The sequence below is a fragment of the Heliangelus exortis genome, chromosome 11 (genome assembly GCF_036169615.1).
Source record: "Heliangelus exortis chromosome 11, bHelExo1.hap1, whole genome shotgun sequence".
Lineage (NCBI taxonomy): Eukaryota > Metazoa > Chordata > Aves > Apodiformes > Trochilidae > Heliangelus > Heliangelus exortis.
The window spans coordinates 2,083,068-2,105,822 of NC_092432.1; the positions used below are offsets into that span (position 1 = coordinate 2,083,068).

General features: G+C 38.2%; 1 protein-coding gene across 1 annotated transcript in view; it reads right to left on the reverse strand.

Moving 5' to 3' along the window:
• MAP2K1 (mitogen-activated protein kinase kinase 1) overlaps positions 1-22,755 on the reverse strand; it is a 34,483-nt gene that overhangs the window by 3,837 nt on the left and 7,891 nt on the right. Inside the window, exons 2-7 of the mRNA XM_071754138.1 lie at positions 15,203-15,413; positions 13,255-13,401; positions 10,094-10,171; positions 9,550-9,601; positions 2,746-2,870; positions 62-269 (exon numbers count right to left, since the gene is read on the reverse strand). Of these exons, the coding sequence (XP_071610239.1) occupies positions 62-269; positions 2,746-2,870; positions 9,550-9,601; positions 10,094-10,171; positions 13,255-13,401; positions 15,203-15,413 (821 nt within the window). The remainder of the gene's footprint in view (positions 1-61; positions 270-2,745; positions 2,871-9,549; positions 9,602-10,093; positions 10,172-13,254; positions 13,402-15,202; positions 15,414-22,755) is intronic.

Below are 22,755 nucleotides of genomic sequence, written 5' to 3' on the forward strand. Positions count from 1 at the left end.
AGAGCTTGAAGCTGCCAGAGAGAGGGATCAGAAAAGAACATCCCTGATGGTTTTAACTTACAGGTCACTGGTCGACCAGGTGTTCTTTGCCTGGGTGAGGTCTCTGTGACTGGAGAATCTCCCTCCACGGGGCAGCCAAACATTAACTCAAGTTCCTTGGAGTCAGGAGGAGGAATGGGGTACCTGCCTATGGCCATTTCTACCAGTGAGAGCCCCATGCTCCAGATATCTGATTGCACTGAGTAATGAGTCCCCTGCAGTCTTTCCGGCTACACACAAAAGAAAAAAACAAAAGGAAAGAGAGAATCTTGTAAGAAAGAAATAAAATGAAGGATAAAATGAAGGATGAGACTTCAGCTTACTAGTACAGGTCCCAGTGAGTGATATATTGATCTTTGCCTTTCAATATCTCATCTGGAGTTCCAGAAGTTGCACAAACATTACAAACCACCACTCCAAATAAACGCAGATTTTTTTTTTAAATGATTCTATTATGTTGCTAGATAATTTATTTTGCATGATCTCTGAATGTTGCAACTATTAATGATGGTGGGGTAACCAAAGAGCAAGAAGACAAAGCTAATATGGGCCACTGAAGAGTCATCTGGTTTCCCTGAGAAGCTGCTGTTGGGTTTCTGCTTTGGGGAGGAGAGGGAAGGTAATTATGGATTCTATATGGGTAGAATAGTATAGGACCTTGTGGTTTGTGGTACCATCCTGCTAGCTCCCTCTAGCAGAACTGTGTTTATGCCAGGACTTGTATACATGTGTACACTACAGTTTTAGATCCATATTCAAGTAACTTCTAAAACTGTTGAGCTTTATAATCAATTCAAATTATAATAAAATATATTCTCATTCAATATGGATGTGACATCATGCAGGGCACAGACCCAGGTACAATGATAGAAAAGCACATACAAGAGAAGATAAACACTTGTTGTTCTGCCAGCTGAACCACCTGCACGTTAGGGTCTGACAACCTGAAATGCAACAGGCTTCAATTTTTCTCAGAAAAAAACCCAAAACAATTTGGAAAGGGACAAGCAGACAAATACTGGACAGATTATACACACATGCTAATGCAAGTATTGCAAAAATTTATGCAGGTAACAACAGACTCAACTAAAAATATATTTCACTTTGTTTTTCTGTTTTCTTTCAAAAACCAAGCTCATATTTTACCAAAATGGTGCAGATTCTTGCCTGACTAAATGCATGTTTTGGAAAAAATATTTATGTAATTTGAAATTTATTTTCACAGAATGGAAGAATGCAGTGTTACTGTAAAGTCTTTTTCCTCTGCTATAATGGGTGAGAGTTTTGTTCCATTTACTGAGATTATAATTGAGCTTTCTCCAGTGCCCCATCTCATCTAGTTCCAAAGCCAACAAGCTACACAACTGCTGAACAATGGATGAAGATGCCCAAAAGAAAAGAGATGCCAAAAATTTCCACAAAATCTCAGTGTAAAGGAAGTGAGTGGATGAGAAAAAGCAGGAAATGCAAACACTACTAATATAGATAAATTACTGAAATCTAGAAAACATGTTCCAGTTAAACACTGCTGATTACACACACCTCCATATGGTAGAGCAGGCTGTTGTTTGGCATGTAACAATTCTATAGCTGAAAAAGTATGCAAGGGGAGATCCTGCAAGTAAAGGTACTTCAGAGGCTATCAAAAAGAATAAATAAAATTACCATCACAGCTGTCTGTCTGTGACATACAATGACAGAGAGCAAAGCTAAATCTGTCTCTAAAAACAATAAATTGAAGAAAACCAAAAGGTAGACACCACTTTGCTCTCATTTTTTCTACTAGAAAAAGAGAAAGCCAGTTGTATGTCAAGGACCTTGAACAAATGGAGCTGTGACATTTTTTTGCTAATGAACAGTCCCTAGATGTACACAGCAACATAATGGAAATGTAATCCACAGTTTTATTCCAAGTATCAATGTTAGGTGACAAAAAGGAGGATACTGTCTTTGCTGTTGACAGGCAGGTCCCATGGTGAGGAGCTTTTTTATGCTTTTATTATGCTTTTTTTTTTCCTTTAAATTTAAGCTCCCCCCCAGCTTCAATCCTACAGCAGAATCTCTGAAAACTGTTCAAGTGGTTGTATGCTGAACAAGGCATGCAGAAGAATAGGAAACCTGTTATTTCCATTAACTGACTCTCACATAATGCAGACTTCCCCTGAGGAGCAAGTTTCAAGGGATTCCTTACACAGAAGGATAAAGAACACCCTGTAAATAGTCCCAGATTAGCTCCTGTGGCCTTGTCCACACCAGACAGTCCCAGCTTTTCTCTTGTGCAGCTGTGCTGGGCTCTCAGGAGCAGCCCCAACAGGATCCCCAAAGGCAGCAGCTTGCCTACAGAAGTGGCCACAGCAAAATGCTCAAGTGGAAAGAGAACCATGCTTAATAAGAAAAGAGAACTATAACTACTGGGCTTTTTTTTTTTTTTTTTGAAACAGAGATAGAAAACCCAAATGCATTAACTGACTGGATTCTGCAACATAGATCCAATCACTGCTCTATTGTAGTGTTATAAAATACCCCAAGTTGCTTGGCTTTCCTTGCAACCCTTCTTTCCCCACACCCCCAAACTGATATGACACTGGAATATTCCTGGAATGCAGGAAGCACTGAACTACCAACAGCAGCAGTTGGTTCCTTGTTTGGAATTCTCATAACTACCATAATGCACAATGAACTCAAAGCTATAAAATCTGTACTTACAGACATGTAGGAGCGTGTGCCAACAAAGGAGTTTGCCATAGAATCTATCAGTTGTCCACTGACACCAAAATCACAAAGCTTGATTTCACCTCTAGAGTTTACCAAAATGTTAGAGGGTTTAACATCTGGAAAAAAATGAATGGATGGTTTATATTTATAGCAGATAAAATGGGAAAGTTGACAATGAAAGTAACATGAAAGGGGAGAATTACCATGTGTATCCCTTTGTTTCCCTTCTATGACAAAAAGTTATCCCTCCTCTGGGAATACTCAGATTTGGTTCCCTACCCAGGCCCACATCACAAGCTCCCTATTGAAATACAGATATTGAAACTTTTTTCCAAGTGCAGAAAGGCTCTTCATTTTTTATTTCCCCCTTTTTCTTGGTTTTCAAATATTAAGTCTGGGCATCCTCCTTGGAATGACTAATATTTGAAATAAACTTGAAGTGTTATGTCAGCATAATCCCTCTCCAAGGATGTTCTTTTGCCTAAAATAACAAATAAAGAGGCCCTACCTATTATTCTACAAAAGTCTGCTTAGTAACCTAGGAAACCTGGGGCAGCCACATCATCATCCTCAACTTCATATGTACACATGTTCTTGCTGTTCTGGGTTTTGTTTGGGTTTGTTGGGTTTCCCTTTTTCCTTTGGTTTGTTTGCTTGTTTTGGTTTTGTGTTTTAGTTTTCTAGGAGGTATGTGTGTCTTGGTTTCCTTTTGTTGTTTTTTTGTTTTTTTTTTTTTAGTTTTTTTTTAAAGATCTGAAAATTATCACTGAAATTCTGCATGTAAAATACTTGGAGATTTTATACCTGTGATAGAACCCCATTTTAAATTTTTCTAAATGGAAATTTAATGAGGGTCACTAGTAGCTAGGCAACTAATAACAGCTATTTGTGAATGCAAAGGTACAGAGAACAATTGTTTAGTCTTTCTTTCATGGATGTAAGGAGTTCTTTTAATATATCTTTCTGCTTAGCTTGTCATTGCCAATGTATTATCTAGATAAGTAATCTGGAGCTCACATTTGCAGAGTAATGCTACAGAAAAAAGGGTACTATAAATGGTTTTGGAGAAAGAGATCAGCTCAACCTACCAGAATTTCACTTTAGACTCTGCTGTTCAAAAGAGCAGATGCAGAAGTCTATAAACTATAGATTATTTTCATTTGTTTTTCAAGTTTAAACACAAATATATTCCAGGCAGCTTTCATTTCAGAGACTGAGGAACTGACCTTAGTTTCTGATGTCAATAGGAAAGATGGTACTAATGTGGTTTGGTTCCTCATCACTGGAGAAGGATCTCCATGGAGCAGGTCATGCCTCACTGAAGAAGATCCACAGAGATAGGAAAGGAAGACAAAACTACATTTTGCCTGGTTCTCCCCTCAGACCCTTTTTAAAGAATACAAAGCCTGAATAAAAACATCTAAATTTGGAAATTTTGGCTATGTCTTCTGGTTCCTGACATCACCTTTCTAGGTAACAAACTCTCCCAGCACACTGGACCCAGTGCTTTGTGTATACACAAGTTCTTCCAGGCTGAGTGACAGGACAGCAAACCTACAGCTTCTCTGTTTTGCTTGCAGTGACCATCAGCCTGTAGGAAATTCACACACTGCTCCCTGTTCTGAACCCAGAGGAAGTCAAACCTGTCTACATCTTCCTCTGAGCACAAAGAAGAAAATTCCATTGGCTTCTGCCAGGCAGTTTTCCTCCTTATGGAGAGGGAAGAAGAGGTGCTGGTATTTTTTAATTCTTTTATGTGTACTATTTTCAATTCCCCATTCCCAGGAAAGCAACCAGCTAATAAACATTGCTCTCATCAATTATCTTCCTCCTGTTAGAGCAGCTGAGATACTGGGAAGCTTGTGGAGTTGCTTACCAGGCAGGAAACAGAGTTAACTCAGAGAAGGCTCTGGTAAAGAGGAACTTTAGATGCCTTCTGGCCAGACAGCTGAACTTTCTCCAAATTCTACCTCCTTTGTGCTAGTTTTGATTCCTTGTAGAAAGATGACCACACATGAACTTCACAGTTAAAATGAAGAATGTAGCTTTGGAACTTGACCTATCAAGGTAAAATTCCAGCAGGAAAAAAAGCCAAAAAGCAAAAACCCAGTGGATGTTTGTGCAATGAAACAGATTCCCAGCTACACAGGAACCTACACCTGAAATAAAGGGCAAGGTGGGAAAAACAATGGTTGCAAAATACACTGCAGAGCCTGAACAAATTATAGATATGGCCTCTAGATTTGTGCTGCTTATCTATGCACAGCTACAAGCTCAAGTCAAAACAAGGACATCAATCTTTGCTTATCTCTACAATTCATTAATATTTCATGCTCTTAATTAAATGGTAAAAAATAACATTAGCATTCCTCTGTCAGTGAACCAAACTGCAGTCTCTTCATAAGCATCTCCCATCCTCTAGAAGCCACCTGGCCTTCTGAAGTCTCAACTTTTACCTGAAGTGTTTCTCTAGCTGATAATCCCACACTGTCCCTTTCTGACAAGGGCACAAGTCATGGCTCCTCACTGGAATTTTAATATGAAGCATTTTCATCTCCCCTGCAAGGAGTGATCAGTGTGATGTTTGGAAGGCTGTTGTCTTTCCACCCTCTAGATGTAGCACATTATGCTATTTTAACTCCAGAGGGTCTGAGCACTTAAGCAGTTTCTCTGGAAACCAGAGATTTGTGTTGCCAAATCAAGCAGGAATGCCAATGCATCCTCCAAAATGCATCCTGTAACTTGGAAGAAATGGACAAATCTAGAAAAGGAGACCAAATGTGTTACAAATGCACATTGCATGTGTCATCCCAGACACCCCAGAAGCAGAGCTATGCCATGCCAGAGCCATGCCTTAGCCAGGCCAGAGGGATGGGTACAGAAGACTGAAAGGGGAGCTCGTTAATACAAAGAGTTTTCCAGGATTTACAAGCCCTGCTCCCCTCTCCAGGCACAAACCCAGCTCATTCTCAAACAAAGGTGGTTCTTGACATTACTGTATCACCATCAGGCAAGAATTTCTTTCATACAGAAGTTACTGAGTAGCAAGACAGTTGAGAACATGCCCATTATTGGTATCTTCCATCCAGTTTCAATTTCCCAAGGCAGGATTTAAGGAGAATACTCTGAGGAACACACTAGGACAGACCCTGCTGTGTGGTACCCCCTACCCTGCTGCTGGCTGCAACTGGAGATCAGAAGTCTTGCAAAATGCTTTCAGTGCAAGAGGAGACTTTCCAGAGATAATTATTCTCCAGGCTCTACTCACAACCAACTATAATTACATTCTAATTAACTTAGAGGATTTTTACTCATCCAGAGAAAAAGAAAACAAAACACAGCAAAATGTCTGTGTGTCTAAACAACCTGAAGCAATATACTTCATAATTAGATACAGGACATTTCTTTCCTTGTCATTTACTGCCTTCTGGTATTAGCCACAAAGGTAAACAGAAGGGTAGAAGTAGCACTTTCTGTAACATTCCCTGCTACAAACATCTTTATTTAACAAGAGATACTATGAAAATATCAACCATAGTCACTCCCCTTGCCCCTTCCATTTCTGTGCCTGCTTTGCATCCCACCAGCTTGTCTTTCAGAGTTTTGCAATTTTTATCATGTCTTTTCAGAGAGGACCAAAACAAAGATGAGCTAACAGTCTATAAAAAGACTATTTTCCATTCCTTCCCTCATAAGCCTTCTTCCTTGAGCTGTAATGACAAGCCAATGCTTTTCCTCAGAGGTCAATATTAGTCCAGGATGCACCAGCATAGTCCTTTAACACTCTCTACCCAAAGAGAATCTCTTGCTTTAAGAAAGAAGAAAAAAAAACTTTGATGAGGCTGCAGAGTCCATGAAAAAGTCTTCTGTATCTGCTCTGAATGCCTTTAGTCTATTGAACAGTTTGTTAAAACACTAAGAGCTGGACAAACAGGGCATTACCTGAAGCTCTTAGCTTTTTTTAAACTGATTTTTCTTCCCTAGGATTATAGAAGGTGCAACAAAAACAGTGACATGAACACTTGATTTATAAAATTCTATATTTATGGCTAAGACTAGCCAAGAAACAAAAAAAAAAAAACCCAAGATGAATGAGTTTCAAAGAAGGAAACCCATACACAGATTCCTCTCCATCAGGCTTAATTCACATATATATAAAAACCACCAGAACAAAACAAACTAAAAAAAAAAAACACAACCAAAAATACTGAGAATGATGTGGGTTTTGCTAGGTAGGCAATACAGCTCTTTTGACATGACACAACTGTTTTAAATAAAAACATGTAAACTCCCATTTTGCTTTTTACTGTCAGATGATGATTGATAGCATCACACTTCTATTTTTCCTGGTCCTCTCAGTGCCCAGGTCAGTATTAGAAACTGTTGCTGACACTGCAGTGTCACACACAAGCAATAAAACACACTATGGGACAAGCCTCTCTCTGTCTTTACAGTCAGTACTCTTTTTTTGGCCTCTTTTTTTGCTAAGTACTTATATTTAGCAAGGATATCTGTTCATTTTTAACTCTCCCACTCTTACTACAACACAAACCCCCTTAACTAAACCAAGCCCACCAGCTGCCCACGTTTTTTCCCAGGCACAGGATGAGTGAGAACAAGGAGTGCCCCTCAGATCTTGGTCACAGTGCATCAGTGCAACACTAGGTAAGCACTACAGGGGCTGGAGAAAAAAAACAAACCAGAAAAATGTCCCATTATTATAGCTGTGTCACCAAAATAATGCTGAACTAGTTATACCAGAAACATGCTTTTACTTGTAGTATTAAATGCAGGTAGGGATAAAGAAAGATGCAGTCTGGAAAAGCACAGCTTTGCCAGAAAAAGCTTTACCTGCACTATGAGGGGTTTCCCAGCTTAACTCTCTGCCTTTCTTTTACTACAGACCTGGCTTCATTTTGGCTTTGCTAGGTAGCATCCCTTAACCCAGGGCCATATGACTCCAAGAGGTCTTAATACTTAAGAAATTCAAAAAGCCTAAGACAGTAGAATTATAATGTAAGAAACTTTTTCCTTTTCATTACAAAAAGGGGAAGAATTTAATGTGTCAAATATCAAAGTCAAATATCAATTACAATGGTGTTATTGCCTTTGGAGTCATGTTAAGCATTGACATGTGTTATCTAAGGATGTTCTGACAACTCTAAAGCCTCCTGACATCATTTGAGTCTGCATATTTTTTGTCTATTACACTTTTTTCCACTTGGCAGTCCCTCCTTAATCACAGAGTACCACACAAGTGCCAGTGCACACTTGAGCAGTCAGCCTCCAGAAGAGAACTTCTCATCAGGGCAGCACCTGATGTTGACAGAGTACAGAGAGCATGAAAGCTGAGCAGAAAAAACAAAAATCACCATTTTTATGTGGAATTTTACACTGCAGGGCACATTCAACCCAGTAATATTGGAAGCAATGTAAGAGAGGAAATTTTGTTGGTCCCTACACTTAAAGTGCAGCCTCTGAGGTGGTCAATACTGCAAGGTTTAGCTGCACTTAAAACCAAAAGGGCTTTGCTTTGGATTTATCAGATTTATAGATTGCAAAACTGATTGCTCAGCTGGGCAAGAACCTAAAAAAGCAGCAACCAACCAACATGGTAACAAACTACTGCTGTGGCTGAATTGAGAGCTACAAGATACAAGTCACTCCTACAGTATGCCCTGAAATAAGATGATCACTTTCCCAGAAGACTCTCTCCCTTATGCTATGAACAGAGACAAATGACTTTGCAGCTACCAGAAATCTTTACACTTTCCCTCCAGCAACCTTTCTGCAGAACAGAGCTGTATTTGATTGTTAAAAAAAAAAAAAAAAAAAAAAGCAAAAACCAAAAAACAAAATCAAAGCCCCACAGCAAAAACACAAAAAGAGAAGTATGTAACAAACAGTCTATTGCATGTGTAAGGCACTCCCAGAACAGAGTGCATCAAGTGGCATTGCTAATGACTCTTTTTGGTCTGGCCAGCAAATGTCAACTCAGACACATGTTACTGCCTGGTGAGGACATTGTTATAATCTGAAGATTGATCTCACATGGTCCAAAACTCAGAGCTGTTGGCATGGTTTATACATATTTGCAAGATCACTGTGGTGACTGGTGCCATTCAAACACACATGTAACACACCCATCACATCAGGAATAATGGAATTTATTACTTTACCCTATCAATTGTCATTTTTGTTTAATGCAACATGCAACACATGAATGAAAGGGCTGGATTTTAAAAAGGAAACATGTGCACAGGCCTGTCCAAGACTGCAGCTGCTGCTTCTGTACCTGTGTTTACCTAAGAGTTTACCACATGCTTTGTGTTGGAAACATGTGCTTCTATATTCCCAGAAAATGCAGGAAAACTTATTTGGAACTGAAGGAAAACAGAGATTAAATCCCTCAGGTCCTTAAACATATCTGTATCTTGACTGCAAAGGGAATAGTCTTGGGCTCAAGTTCAGTTCCCAGCTCCAGCACACACTCCCAACCAGCCAAGTCACTCTGTCAGCAAACAGCTTCAAACACAGAAATTCTGTGTGCAGATATAATGCAGACATATGGGGGTTAAGCATAGATTATAAACCTAGATAAACTGCACTAAAATAAGAAAAATTGAAGATACACAATAGCCATAGTAAGATTTGGATTAAAAGAAGTCTCCTTTACACTACCCAGGAAAACACCTCTGAACCAAAGTCGTACTGAACCATAAAGAACCCCTCAGAAAAAGCACATTTCAACTTGAATAAAAATTATATTTAAGTTACAATGCAAAATTTTCTCACCTCTGTGCATTATTTTATGCTTTTCTCTCAGATATGTGAGTCCTTTTATTACCTAAAGACAAATAAAAGAAAAAAAAAATCTAATTTTTGACACAAGATAATTACATGCTTTGTCTGTACAAGCATTCCAATGGGATGCAACAGAACAGAAATCCCAAAGTGTAATCAGTGCAGATGAATGTTTTGGTTTAATTTGAACCTCCCTTTTAGACTAGAAGAAGAGTCACCCAGCCCCTCAGTGGAAGTATTGCATAAAGAGCTTGTTGCACAATAGAGAATAAAAAGAACCATCCAAAATTTTTTAAACAAAAAAGTTCATTCTGGTTTTATCCAGAAGCATCAGAAAAGCAGAAAACCCAAGCAAACAGAATAGAACATGTTACTCATTCCAATGCTCTGAGCTACCAGATAGTGACATGTACAACTGCTGCTTTTTTAAAAGGTAATATTTCTCTCTCCCACATGCTTTGGTCCTGAAGAGGCAGTTTGCTGGATATGTTAAACACTCACACCTCCAGCCTTGGAGAGCAACGAGCACACTTACCGCAATGCTAACTTTGCCCAGGATCTGCTCTGGAATTCTTCCAGCCTTTTTCAGTACTTGATCCAAGGAGCCACCATCCTAACAATAAAAGTTGGAATAGTCAAGCTTTAATCAAATTACTCTAAAACATTTTCAAGAGCACTGGAGTCTCAAGCCTAAATTTGGTAAGGGGGGAAAAAAAAAATAAAGTGTCGTTTTTAATTTTTAACATTGTTCTGTTGCATATCTGAAATAAAGAAATCCTTCTCCAGTAGGAATTATTCAGTTTTGTGTTTATTTTAACCAATCATTTGGCCAGTAACAACATCCACTCAACCACTTCACCCAGTGATCTTCAGCCCTAGCATTTCCATGGCTTGACTCTAGGTAAGGGAGTCTTATCCACAAACAGCTGCTGATCAAGCCCTAGGAATTTTACATTTCTGTAATTTTCATTTTTCTTCTTGTCACAGCCATCCCAGGATACTTTTTCTCCCCTCCATGCTATGAAGCAGCATAGAAGACTTAATGATTCTGACTACAGGCATGAAAACTCATCACACTGGACAGAGTTGTCCTCCTGAACATGATGTGTGCTAGTGGTGCCCCAATAATCATAATTAAACCCAGATCCCTCTTCCCCTCATCCCCAAATGAGATCCTACACAGATAAAGTTGTGGATCTTCCTATTTCTGCATATTTGGGGTTACTCTTCTAAGGATGGATGACTGGTTTGGCACAGCTCTCCAAGAACAAGTATAGGAAGAAATGCTTCTGAAGTTTCATTCTAACAAATGTTCCTGCTACTCTTATCAGGTTAAATAAATGGAATGTATGCACATACATCCTCCAAGTCAACTACATTCCACTGTTGCCAAGAGCTTTTGAGAAGGAAAACTGTACAAAAAAAGCTATTTTTAGCAACTGATTCAAGAATAAGTTTGAGCATAAATCCTCGATTCTCTAGAACAGAGATTATACAGAGAAGTCAAAAAGTTATTTCTCAAATTGAAAAACAAAATCCTGTTGACTGGATGAGCATTTGGTACCTGCCAGTATTAAAAACAAAAATCCAACTTGAGCAAGAAATGGCCTTACTCCTTAACTTCTTCAGAAGTTTCCCTCATAACTTATACATGTTAAGATAAAGGCAAAGTTTTATTATTCGAGGACTAAACTCTAAAACTCTTGTGAGACAAGAAGTATATACTTATTTGATCATGAATTTCTCTAAAAAAAATACACCCACACGCCCCCCACTTGATTAAAAATACACCAAAAGAAAAAACCTCTAAGTCTCTTGTATAACCAGTCTGCATTTCTAGACAGCTGTCTGCTGAGGCAGAGGTATATTAACAAAGATTTCATACAGAAAAGAAAAAAAAAAATCACTTCACCCCCTCTTTTCCCCAAGGACTAGCTCCAATCCTGGAAGAGGAATTAAATCCAATTGCCTGGCATTGGCTGTAACCTTCACTGTCTTTCAGGAGCAGACTCCAATCCTCTTGCCTGTTAAATACCTGCTGCTAAGCAAAGTTATGCATTGACTTCACATTTCTGCACTTAAAAATATCAAAAGCTCAAAACTTCAAGTTTTATGCCTTTTCCACTTCCAACTTTTTGTTCATATTCATCCTTGTGTTTTTTAACTCCCTGCTAAAAATAAGAATTTTTGACTGGCAGTAACTGAAAGAAAGAGATGCACAAAAAAGAAAAAGGAGATTGTCATCTAATGATTTATCTAAAAGGAGACCAAAACCTTCTTCCTAATGATCCACATTAAGCCAGCAGCTTAATGGCTTTATTTAAGACTACAGTTTAAATAATCTACCTTCTCCTTATTTCTTATCTTATTGATCAGCTGGTGTGCATGTAAAATTTTGTATCCAGTCTGACATAGAGCAGACTTGGCACTGAAACACCAGATTTCATAATGCCTTTGCTTCAGCTGGAGAAATTCTCCTGTCAGACACACCATTCCATGTTTAGGAATTTACAAGCCTTGGTCCTGTTAATTTTCTCAGTGATAAATCAATTGAAAATCTTTAGGCCTTCTATTTCTGCATGTAATTACACACCTCTGCATCTCCTTCAGCATGTGTCAACATGTAGACTCTCTTAGCAAATGCAGATGTGCACATCTGGAACATTTAATAGTGTATTCTGAAACAATACCCAGACAGTCACTGTTAACATCTCCTGTCTTCTTATTTTTAATGATTGTTTTCAATTTTGAGGAGCTAACATCTCTGTAACTCCCAGTAGTCATTTGTATTTTGGGGTATGCACACCTTCTATTCTGCTGGTACATGGCTAGAAATTGGATCATGATCACTTGTTCCTAGGCAACCATTGATTTCTTCTAAAAATTTCAGTAAGAGAAAACCAAAGAAGCATTAAAACAGTTCCACGTACCTTCCAGAAAAAATAAGATTTCTCTCCAAAGAAACAGGTTTTTCAGGGAAAAAATGAAAAGGTCTTCAGATTTATTGTATTTCATATTGTGAAAAACATCCTCTACTAAGCAAGTGAGGCAAAAAAAATTTGACTGACCTTTAATTACAGAAAATTTACTTCTAATGTTTGGCTCCATATGGCTAGAGAAAGGCAAACAGATGTCAAGAATAATGTGTACTTTTCTATTAAAATGGAACATGGTTAAAAATATTTTTAATATTAAAAAAAAGTTGCATAAGATCCTTCTGGGCTTGTTTGCTTCCCATGCACTCTCTCTCATGTTTGCATTTTCTGTAAAATTTGAAAAAAGGAGGCAAAATACAGATTCATCTAATTAGGGCTAAACTAGATTCTCATCATAGCTACTGAGGACACAGCTGGAGTCTCAGAGTGTCTGCTCCATTCTGCATAAAACCAAAACTAAACCCTAATCAGAACAAATGCCTAAGTAGCAGAAATGGGTAAATATTTTTTAAATAAAACAAAAAGGATAAAGAAGCAATTGGGAGGCTACATTTGTACAGCTTAGACTTCTCCAGAAGAGCAGATACCAGAGAAGGGGATGAAACAGATCTTATTCCAGCCTCAGATTTGCAGAGTAAATCCAAAATACAGTATTTGATTCTTTAACTCATGCAGCAAGGCTAACTTGGTTAACTTATTCAGTCAGGTTTTGTATTAATGGTTAATAACTACAGGCTGAGACAGATTTATCCATACTTACCATATGTTCCATGCAAATGCTGATTTCTCCATCACTGTAAAAAGCTCCATAGAAGCCCACTATGTATGGAGAGTTGCACTCATGTAGAACTTGCAGCTCACGAATGATCTGGTTTCGAATAGCTGGCTTGATCTCTAGGTGAATTAACTGTAAAATAATCCACTCTTATTATTATTTTTCTTAGTGGCTAAGTGCTAAACTAGAGGTTTGCAGTACCTAGCTGGATAAGGCCCTGAGCAGCCTGCTCTGATCTCGTAGCTAACTCTGCTCAGAGCAAGAGGCTGGACTACAATGAACTCCTTGAGGCCCTTTCCAACCAGAATTACTCTGTGACTTAACTGTAAATAAACCCATTTTTATTTTCTTAGTGGCAAAAATAAAACAGCACAAGAAAGCTGAAACACCAGGACCCACGTCAAAGTGAGATTTCCAACTCTTCCTTTTCACAGAATGCTTCTGTATCAGAAGCTTTTTGTTCCAGCACATTTTCTTCACTCATCTGTTTTTTATGAATAGTTCAGAAGCTGAAGCTCTTCAGTTGAAGAAAAGCCATGAACAAATGTCTAAAGGAAATGTGCCAAAGGCAGACTGCCTCAGAAGCAGCTGCTGAAAAATATCAAACAGGTGTTTGTAAGGCATTAGTGGAAGCAATGCACTGAGCCTCAAATTAAAAGCTCTCCAAACAATCTAAACAAACAATCTAAATCTAAAGGGAAAATTACATAAAATCCTTTGTCTCACTAGACTGTTTGTCTCGTACAATGCAAGAAGTGTGTTCCTTTTGTGAAAGGGAAGATTCAGAAACATTATGGAAATCTAATTTTAGTCAATATATGGAAGAAAAAAATTGCAGTTCAAACACCTCAGTTACATCAAATATTAATAACATGGGGCAACATTTCCTGTTAAACCCACAGTAGGTAAAAGAAATCGATTACATTGATTTAGTTCAAGAAAACCTCAGTGATCTGTATATTTCATAAATCTCACACTTTAAAACTGGACATTTTTCTTTGCTTCTCTCCAGTCTGCAAATACCCTGAGCACAGCTTACTCTTATAGTAAGTATATGCACATTTTTCTTTAGTTTTGCTGAAGATGACAGTATACTTGAATAAAATACCTGAGGTCTTTCAACTTCAATTAAAAAGGTTTTATTGTATAAACAAAAGGAGTTAATTAAAATTCACTCAGCAAATTAAAATGAACTCAAATTAAAATTAACTGAGCAAATTTAAATTAACTCAGAATTAAACAAGCAATCTACTTCAGTTAAAAAATAATAAATCTCAGTTCTCTCACAAACTAGGTCACAACTGCTAATGATTATAAAGCATAAAGCTGAGTCACTGAAAAATACTCTTGACAGAAGGATAAGTACTTGTTTGCACAGAAGCCCCCTGCACCCCCTAAGATGTGACTGTACTCCAGTGTACTCCCTCATTCTCAGTTTTTTGAGACCCCCTTTTTTCACAGTATAATCCAGAGGCCCTTTTCTGGTCTGCAGTCTTCCATTCCTCTGAATTTACAGCCCAGAGTACAGGATATTTTCACTTTTCCCCAATTTATACCTTTCAGTAATTTCTTTTAGCCCTTCTACTCATTATTGAGTCTCTCCTATTTTCTTTGAAATACACATGCTCAGCTAAGACTGTATTTTTCAAAATGGGGAGAAAATAATGAAAAAGGAGGGGATTTAATGCCTGTCCTTTCATCACTAGGTACATGAGACACTTCTTCTAAAACTGGGAAGTTTAGGATAAGCAAGTGAAACCTTTCCCACTTTTTGAAACACATTAACTTATCCGAAAGATGGCTTTACACAGGTTTTGTATGTGTGTCAACACCACTTAACTCCTCCAGATGAAGTCATTGTATTTCAGAGACAAACTCCTTAACTAAAAAATAAAATAAAAATAAAAATCATCCCTCTTTTTGAGGTGCTCACCTTTCTTGCCATTATGAGCCCAGAAGGCTTGTGAGACACTTTGAAGACCACACCACCATTTCCTGCTCCCAGCTCACTGATCTTCTCAAAATCATCATCCTTCAGTTCTCCAACTTTTTGTTTCTGGGTAAGGAAAGCTTCAAGGCGCTTCCTTTGCTGCTCATCCAACTCTAGTTCCTCCAGCTTCTTCTGAAGTGCTTCCAAATTTGTCCTGTACAGCAGAGAGAGAACATATGATTATTAAGCTGATTGAGCTTACCCAGCTGTGTTGCAAGAAGAGCAATAAAGCATTGAGGTCAGAGATTAAATTTACTACAGTTTTGCACCTATTTTGCACATTGTCTGTATTATTGGAATGGCTTTAAGTAAACCATACAATATTCTGGATACAATGTCACACACCAACAGATGATACCTGGTTTCCTCATCTTACAGGTTCTGTCCAAATTCATGCATGTTAAGTTTCACTACTTACAGGAGTGGCTTAATGACTCAGCAGTTATGATCAGAGATCTCATGAATCACAGCACATCACTTCACACTATTTTTAGTTTTGCTTTTTCCAAGATTGTCTTGTAGTTTCCTACAGAGTTTGTCTAAGTATTTGATCTCTTAAATTTCACAAAACTGTATCATTCATTCATTCTTATTTAGATATCAGTAAAAGTCTACCAAGCACAGCCAAACAGACATGCATGAAAAACACGGCCACTGGAAACTATTTTTTTTCCCCTTTTTGTTTTTTGGGAAAACAGCCCAAAGATTTTAAGCTTACTTTTGCTTTTGTTTAAGAACAAATCTGCCAGAAATCTAGGTTTAACATCATTAAGCAATACAAAATAAAAATAAAGCTTTAAACAGTAGTTACGTTTGGGACTACAGACAGAAGTTCAGTTTCCTAGGAAGACTTCCTGGGAATTCTTCCCAGGAGGAACTTGACTTCAGATCCTAAGAAAATCTTATTATTATAATATGACAACTTAAGAGCTCATTTAAAATTTCCCACTTCCAGCTGCAACAATAAGTTGTTGCAAGAGTAAATATTTAACAGTAAATATCTGTTTGGCTCAGCTAAATTTAATGCTGTGTTTCCAGGGAATAGTGTCACTAGGAGGAAAAACGAGGCACACAATCTGCTCTTTCAGAGCCTGAACCTCTTCCCATTAAAAAAATATTCCAGGAATAATCAGGAAAAAACATTTCTATTCATCACTTCATAAAATGTCCACTTTCAAGATATGCTGTACAAAGAGATATCTGAATACCCAGAGAAGTGCAGGTCATTTGAGAATATGCAAGGCTGATTCTCCAAAAAGCAGTGACAAATAATCACAGACTCCACAGAATGACAGAATTACAGGATGAAACCCTCACCCCATTCACTAGAGAGCCTGTACTTCCAAGCAGGATAGCAGTTTTGGTGTGACTGTATCAAAGATTTAATCAAAACAAATAAAATAATATAAATATTCACAGCTCCTCTTTATTTCAGTCACTCTATGTATAAGCAATGACACACTCCTGTTTCATTTATGAGTTGATATATGTGAGACAGGATGCAATTGCTAAGCTAACTTAGGAAGTGATAATGCTTAGAAGAGCCAAAGAGAGGAAACAGAATGAGATGTTTGATGGAAAGGGGAGTTCAGCTTGGTTTATTTTGACAATTTCACCATCCAAGTGTAAGATTTCCAGGCAACACTTGTGAGCAAGTTTTGAACACTACTCACCCTGGATAAATGTGATTTGGCAATGATGCTCCAAAGCAAAACTGTCTCAGGTAGTTAATTTCCATGTACTTGTTCTACTGTAGTTACACTACTACAAGTCCTTGTCTTAGTATAAAAATAATTTCATTCTGGTGCAGATACTTCACTTTCAGGCTATTCTACAAAAAGAAACATTCTTCTTTCTGTCCTCACACCATGCTTTATATTAGTATAGCACAGACCAAATATCCTAGAGCACACATTATGCCAGATTTCCCTGTGTAGATAAGCATGGCTTATAGAACATTCAGGTTCTATAAACTCAGAGTTTTAAAGATGAGCTCTTAAGAGCCATTTTGGAAATCTAATTTCTAAAATGCAAACCAGTGTGTTGAGTAAAGCTAACAAACCCCAGTCTGAAGTCAAGGTAATTGTGTTTTTCCTAGAACACAGCTGATCCAGCTCTTCTGACACTAGGATGACACCATAAAAACTGGAGCAAAGTTAAGCATTCCTTACTTTCCTACAATAAACTCTGAAACACTGAATGCAAACTTTTATCACTGAAGATTGATGCTGAATTTTTTAGTTAAGGTTCTTTACTTGAAGCACTAAGTACTAATCAATTTTAAGTGTAAAAAAATATATTTTTTAAAGTATTTTTGTCATCAAAATTACTGGTGGGGATCCATCCTCAATATTTCTAGGAGGCAGAACTATAGTTTCAGTTTTGAATGCAAAGTACTGTAAGAGTACAGTGACCAGTAACTCTTACCTGAACCTCACCATATAAAAGCAGGACAACAAAGTTGCCATGCAAAGTACTTTCAGAAACAGGTGGATAAGTAAACTCTTTGCATATGATTCTTTACCAATGAAATTAAACACATACCAAATCCAGAAGAGAGAAAACTTCCATCAGTTCATCCCTAGGACATCATGTAAACGTTAAAGAAACTTCAGTAGCTTGAAGTGGCAGCGTGCCAGCATGCTGATGTCTGCCTCCAGAAGGAACACCAGTAGTTACTTCATCTTATATAAAACTTTTATTCAGAGACAAAGATTCCTATTAAAATTCATCACCATTACCTGCTGCAGTCTTGGAGTTGTTTTTTCACTGTCAAAGCCCTACGTCTCTGCCAGAGTTCCATCAAAGCAGGAAAAATCAAACCACCTCAGTGCTTCACTGTTCCAAGCACTACCCTAAAGCAACAGGTTATCATTTAATTTATTGCTATCAGTCTTCAAGCCAAGCACACACTAAACACACTGCACTGGGGAATTAATCCAGCTTTCATAATGTGATCATCTGAATGAAGGCACAGGGAGGTCAGCCCTGTTTTCTCTATTTGTTAGAGAAACAGGATGATTTCACAGAGCACTATTAATAAATAGATTTACTCAGCTAGAAGGGGATAAATATACTGTACAGCAGACAACATCACTGTAGAAAGCATAGCATCTGAATCACTGGACTTCAGACACAATTATTACAAGATCTCTCTTCTTCCAGACCATGTGAAAAGTTAGGAAAAAAAAAAAAAAAAATACACATGGGACAAACTTTTGGGGAGTTACTTGTTTGCTTTCCCCTCCAAGTGCAGGACCAGAGGGGGAATTATCTCTGTCCACACTTGTCCAGGTAGGATTCTTGCAATTAAGTCAACATTACTCCTTCCTTTTCATACTCAAGAAGTGTGCTGACAGTGCAGTGTCCTCCTTCAAGTCACATGGCACCTCTGAAACCTCAGGAGTTTAAAAAGAATGCAGAACTTAGAGTGCATTTTCCTACCAAATACACACAACCACACCCTACAGAACAATGACCTGATGGTGAGCAGAAACTTCACTTCTATTGCTGTCAACTCACACGTGCAAAATCCCCATTTTAGAAGCCAGAAGACAATTGCAATCTGGCATCCTGGGGCAGCCACATCCATCCCTTTTGCAGCCAGTCTGTAGAACATCAGAGGTGAGAAAGGTTTTCAAAGGAGAATCATAGCATGGGATATTGGGGCCACCTCAGCTGTATGGACACTCATTTAAGACTTCAGAACTCTCATCTCCTGACAATGGCCAAAGGTGGATGCTAAGAAAAAGAGAATACTGGGTGGCAACACCAGTAACAGTACATAAGTGCACAGCAAGACCTCTGGTTACTGTGACTAAATGTTCTCTGCTTCCCACTGACTTCACCAGTCACTTTTTGAGCCCATCCTTTAAGATTTGGTGGTACATTTTTTTTTCAGACTAACTGTGCTTTCTAACATCAAAATCCCCATGATTTAATGTCACTGCAGACACGTGCAAACCACACATAGGTGGGCACTGTGGGTCCATGTTTATGAGTTAGGGGATACTCAGCAAACCTCTATTTCCTATGCAGGTTGGGCAGGGAGGAATTGTATCTAGATTTTGCAGAATGATCTCACCCTATGCACAAAGGTGGGCAGAAGAGACTTCTCAGTACATGCTTCTGAGGGGAGCCACCCCAGCACTGAAGAATGCATTCCTGGAAGAGATGTATTAACATTTCAGAGCACACTTACTCTCTTTGAAGTAGGAAAGAGAAAAAGTGCTGCCATTAGTTTGCTCATATATAATGTCATAACAAAAACAAAATAAATCCATATTCTTAACTCATACTAATACTCCAAATCCTTGAGAATTTTTTTTAAAAATTCACATTAGTGCTAAGTTAATCACATACTCAGCCCTAAAGGCTATATTAAAGCTGTACTCAACCCTGAAGTCTACTTTAGAAAGGAAAAAAAAAAAAAAAAGTCTGACACAATCTTTAACAGTAATTTGTCAAATACTTGTTCAAAGTTATTACTATCAGCTTTGCAAGCAGAACAATTAGTATGAGTGAAAGCATAAAGTACATTTACTTTCAGATCTACTGTCACATGAGGATACAGGCTTGGGGGTTGTTTTCCAGAACAGTGACAGTAATGCTTTCCCCAAGCCTACACAACTGTCAATTTAGAGAAGAAAGTAGGCAGTTCACTACCTCATTTCCATGAACAACCTCAATCTGGGAGCTGAAATGAAATATTAGGAACATGAAGGCATTCTGCAGTTTTGAAAAGACAGACTACTATTTTCCATGACTGTGCCAAACCCAGGCAGTAAGACAAATTTTTATTTAAGTTTTCCTTATACAAAGGACAGCTCACAGAATAACAGGGAAGATAAAAGTAATTACAGTAGTCTCAGTTTACAGCACAGGTGTCTGTACAGTGCAGCCTCCTAAAACCTGCAGTTAAAAAAACAACTCAAAGATCCAAACTCACTAGAAAGAGCAAAGTAGTCTTCATTTTGGGAAAACACCAATTCCTGCTTATCTTCAATTCTGGCAAAATCTTAGAGATCCCTTTACCTCTAGGTGGTAAATTGGTAAATGAATGTTCAATCTCCAGCATGAATCTGCTCATCTCCAGCATGAATTTTAACATCTGAAACTACTGTTCTACTTTCACAACACAGACACAGCAGGGCATTTTTTGAGATTTAGTACTGCCAGAAAAAAAAAAAAAAATGCCAGTAAGAATAAGAGGCAATTTGATTAAAATAGCTTCCTTAGTAAAAGGTATGCAAAACAAAACTTCTGGAAAAGCATTGTTCTGTCCAAAAAAAGTATCTGGCTAGATTAATTCCATGTAAAAGCATTTTCATTTTTTTGAAGCTGAAAGGCACATATTTCAAAGAATGTGATACGACTTCAAGTCTTTTTCTAAGTCTCCAACAAATGGAACAGTTTAACATAAAAAATTCCTATAGGTTAGGAATCTTTGCTTTAAGCTTCCTCTGTCTTCTGCTTCAGCCTTACCACTATGCCAGTAAATACCTTTTTTTTTTCTTAAATAAGCTGAAACATGCCAAATAACATGTTTGAACTGAAGAGAGTTCACCAAAGGAAGTAAAGCCACAGATGTGAGTGTGGCACAAATGGCCAGATATTAGATTCATGCCCTGGGTGCCTTTTCCTACCCGATTTTTCTGCAGCTGTTCTCAGCCACCACGTGGAATTTGAGCCCTTTCTCCTGGGTGGCAGCAGCAGCTGCCAGCAATGCTCAGACACCCCTTTCACACATTTAGCTCTGTGGCTAAACAATGCAACTGGGTTGTTTGTTGGGTTGGTTTGGCTTTTTTCCTCGGTTAAAAGGCTTCCTCAGGACTTACTGTGGCATCGAACTCAAAGTTTGCCACAAATAACCTCTGCCACCCCAAGTTAAGAAATTCAAGAACTAAATGGCCCAAAGCAGAAATCCAAGCTCTTAATCTGCCTCTCATAAACATCTGTGCACCTACCACTGATTTTTCCCTAACCAGAACTACACAGAACCAAAACAAAAGAACCACAGAGCAATAGTAATGGTAACAGGATCTTCAGGACACCCTTATGTGGTAGACACAGCCTTTCAGACACAGTAATAAAAAAGATGACATTACAGTGTCAGTTTACAAGGGTCAGAAAGAACCAGGAGTAGAATTCAGGCACGTTCTGTGCTGAGCTGAGCAAGGAGCACAAAATCACCAACTTCACCAAAAGCTGCAGTTAACACATCAGGGACTGGGAAAGAATATTGCCAGGATGTGCATACTAAAACATAAAGAACCAGACCCTGTAACTGGGATTCAGAGAAAGCTTTGGAGGAAAGGCTTACATCTTTGCCAGGATTGGAAATGGGTGGATTGTGCAACAGAAAAATATCCAGTATGGCTATTTAGTGGAAGATATTACTAATTTTTATTTACTATATGCATATACATTATGAACACATCTAGAATAAACATATAAAACATATATAAAAATACATGTACATGTGGAAATACACACATATACACTCACTTATATATATCCAGACAAGTATTTTTCCCCCTAAAAATGCATTGTGATTTTTTTGTTTCCTATGTTAGATCTGCTGACTCATCTTCCCACCACATTGAACAATGCTGAGTTGTAAAAAAACCAAACCAAACCAAACAAACAAACAAAAAAACCCCCACAACCAACCACAAAACACTGAAAGTAAGAAAAGTTGCCAGGAAGTTTCAACCATAAGATCTGCCCGTAAGCAGATTTTTTTAGAAGATACTTGTTCATCCAAAGAATGATACTCTGATGGATTATTTGTCCTTGTCCTCAGCCTGTAAATGAAAATAATCTGCTTCCATTTTTATTTCTTCTGCATGTGTCACCCAGCCAGGGTCATCACTGTCCACTTCCTCCTGCCAGATGCCTGTGAGGAGACTGAACCCAGGTAAAAGACCAGGCAGATCCTCAGCTGCCAGGAAGGAGGTGGAAGATCTGCAGAAATTCCCTCTCCTCTTACTCAGACAAGCCCCAGGATGACAGCAGCTTCTCAACAGATGTTTGCAAAGAGATCCTGAGCAGTATTAATCTTTTGCAGTTTTTCAATTCCTGTGGGCACTAACTGGCAGGAAGCCTTGCACATTCCTTCCAAAGCATAATCAAGATTTTTGTCTAAGTAATATTGACCATAAATCAAAAATCATCTTATTGCTATTTTCTAGCAACATATTAGTTAAGCCCAAAGAAAAAAATAAAATACATTGCCTCCTCTAAAAATATTTTTTGAAATAAATAATCCTTGGAAGAACAAACCTGCTCCCCCAAAATTCAGCACACTAGAAACTGATGTTGCCAACTAATATTGCTGCTTCAAAGAGATGTTTTTGTGTTTTGGCAGTGGAATCTGTGCACTTTATAAAGCCCAGTCAGTCCCCAGGGCAATGATGGGAGAACAAATGCAGCTGTAAAAAGGGTAACACAGGCAAGAAGCTGGGGAAAGCTCTTTCACTGGAAAATTTACAACT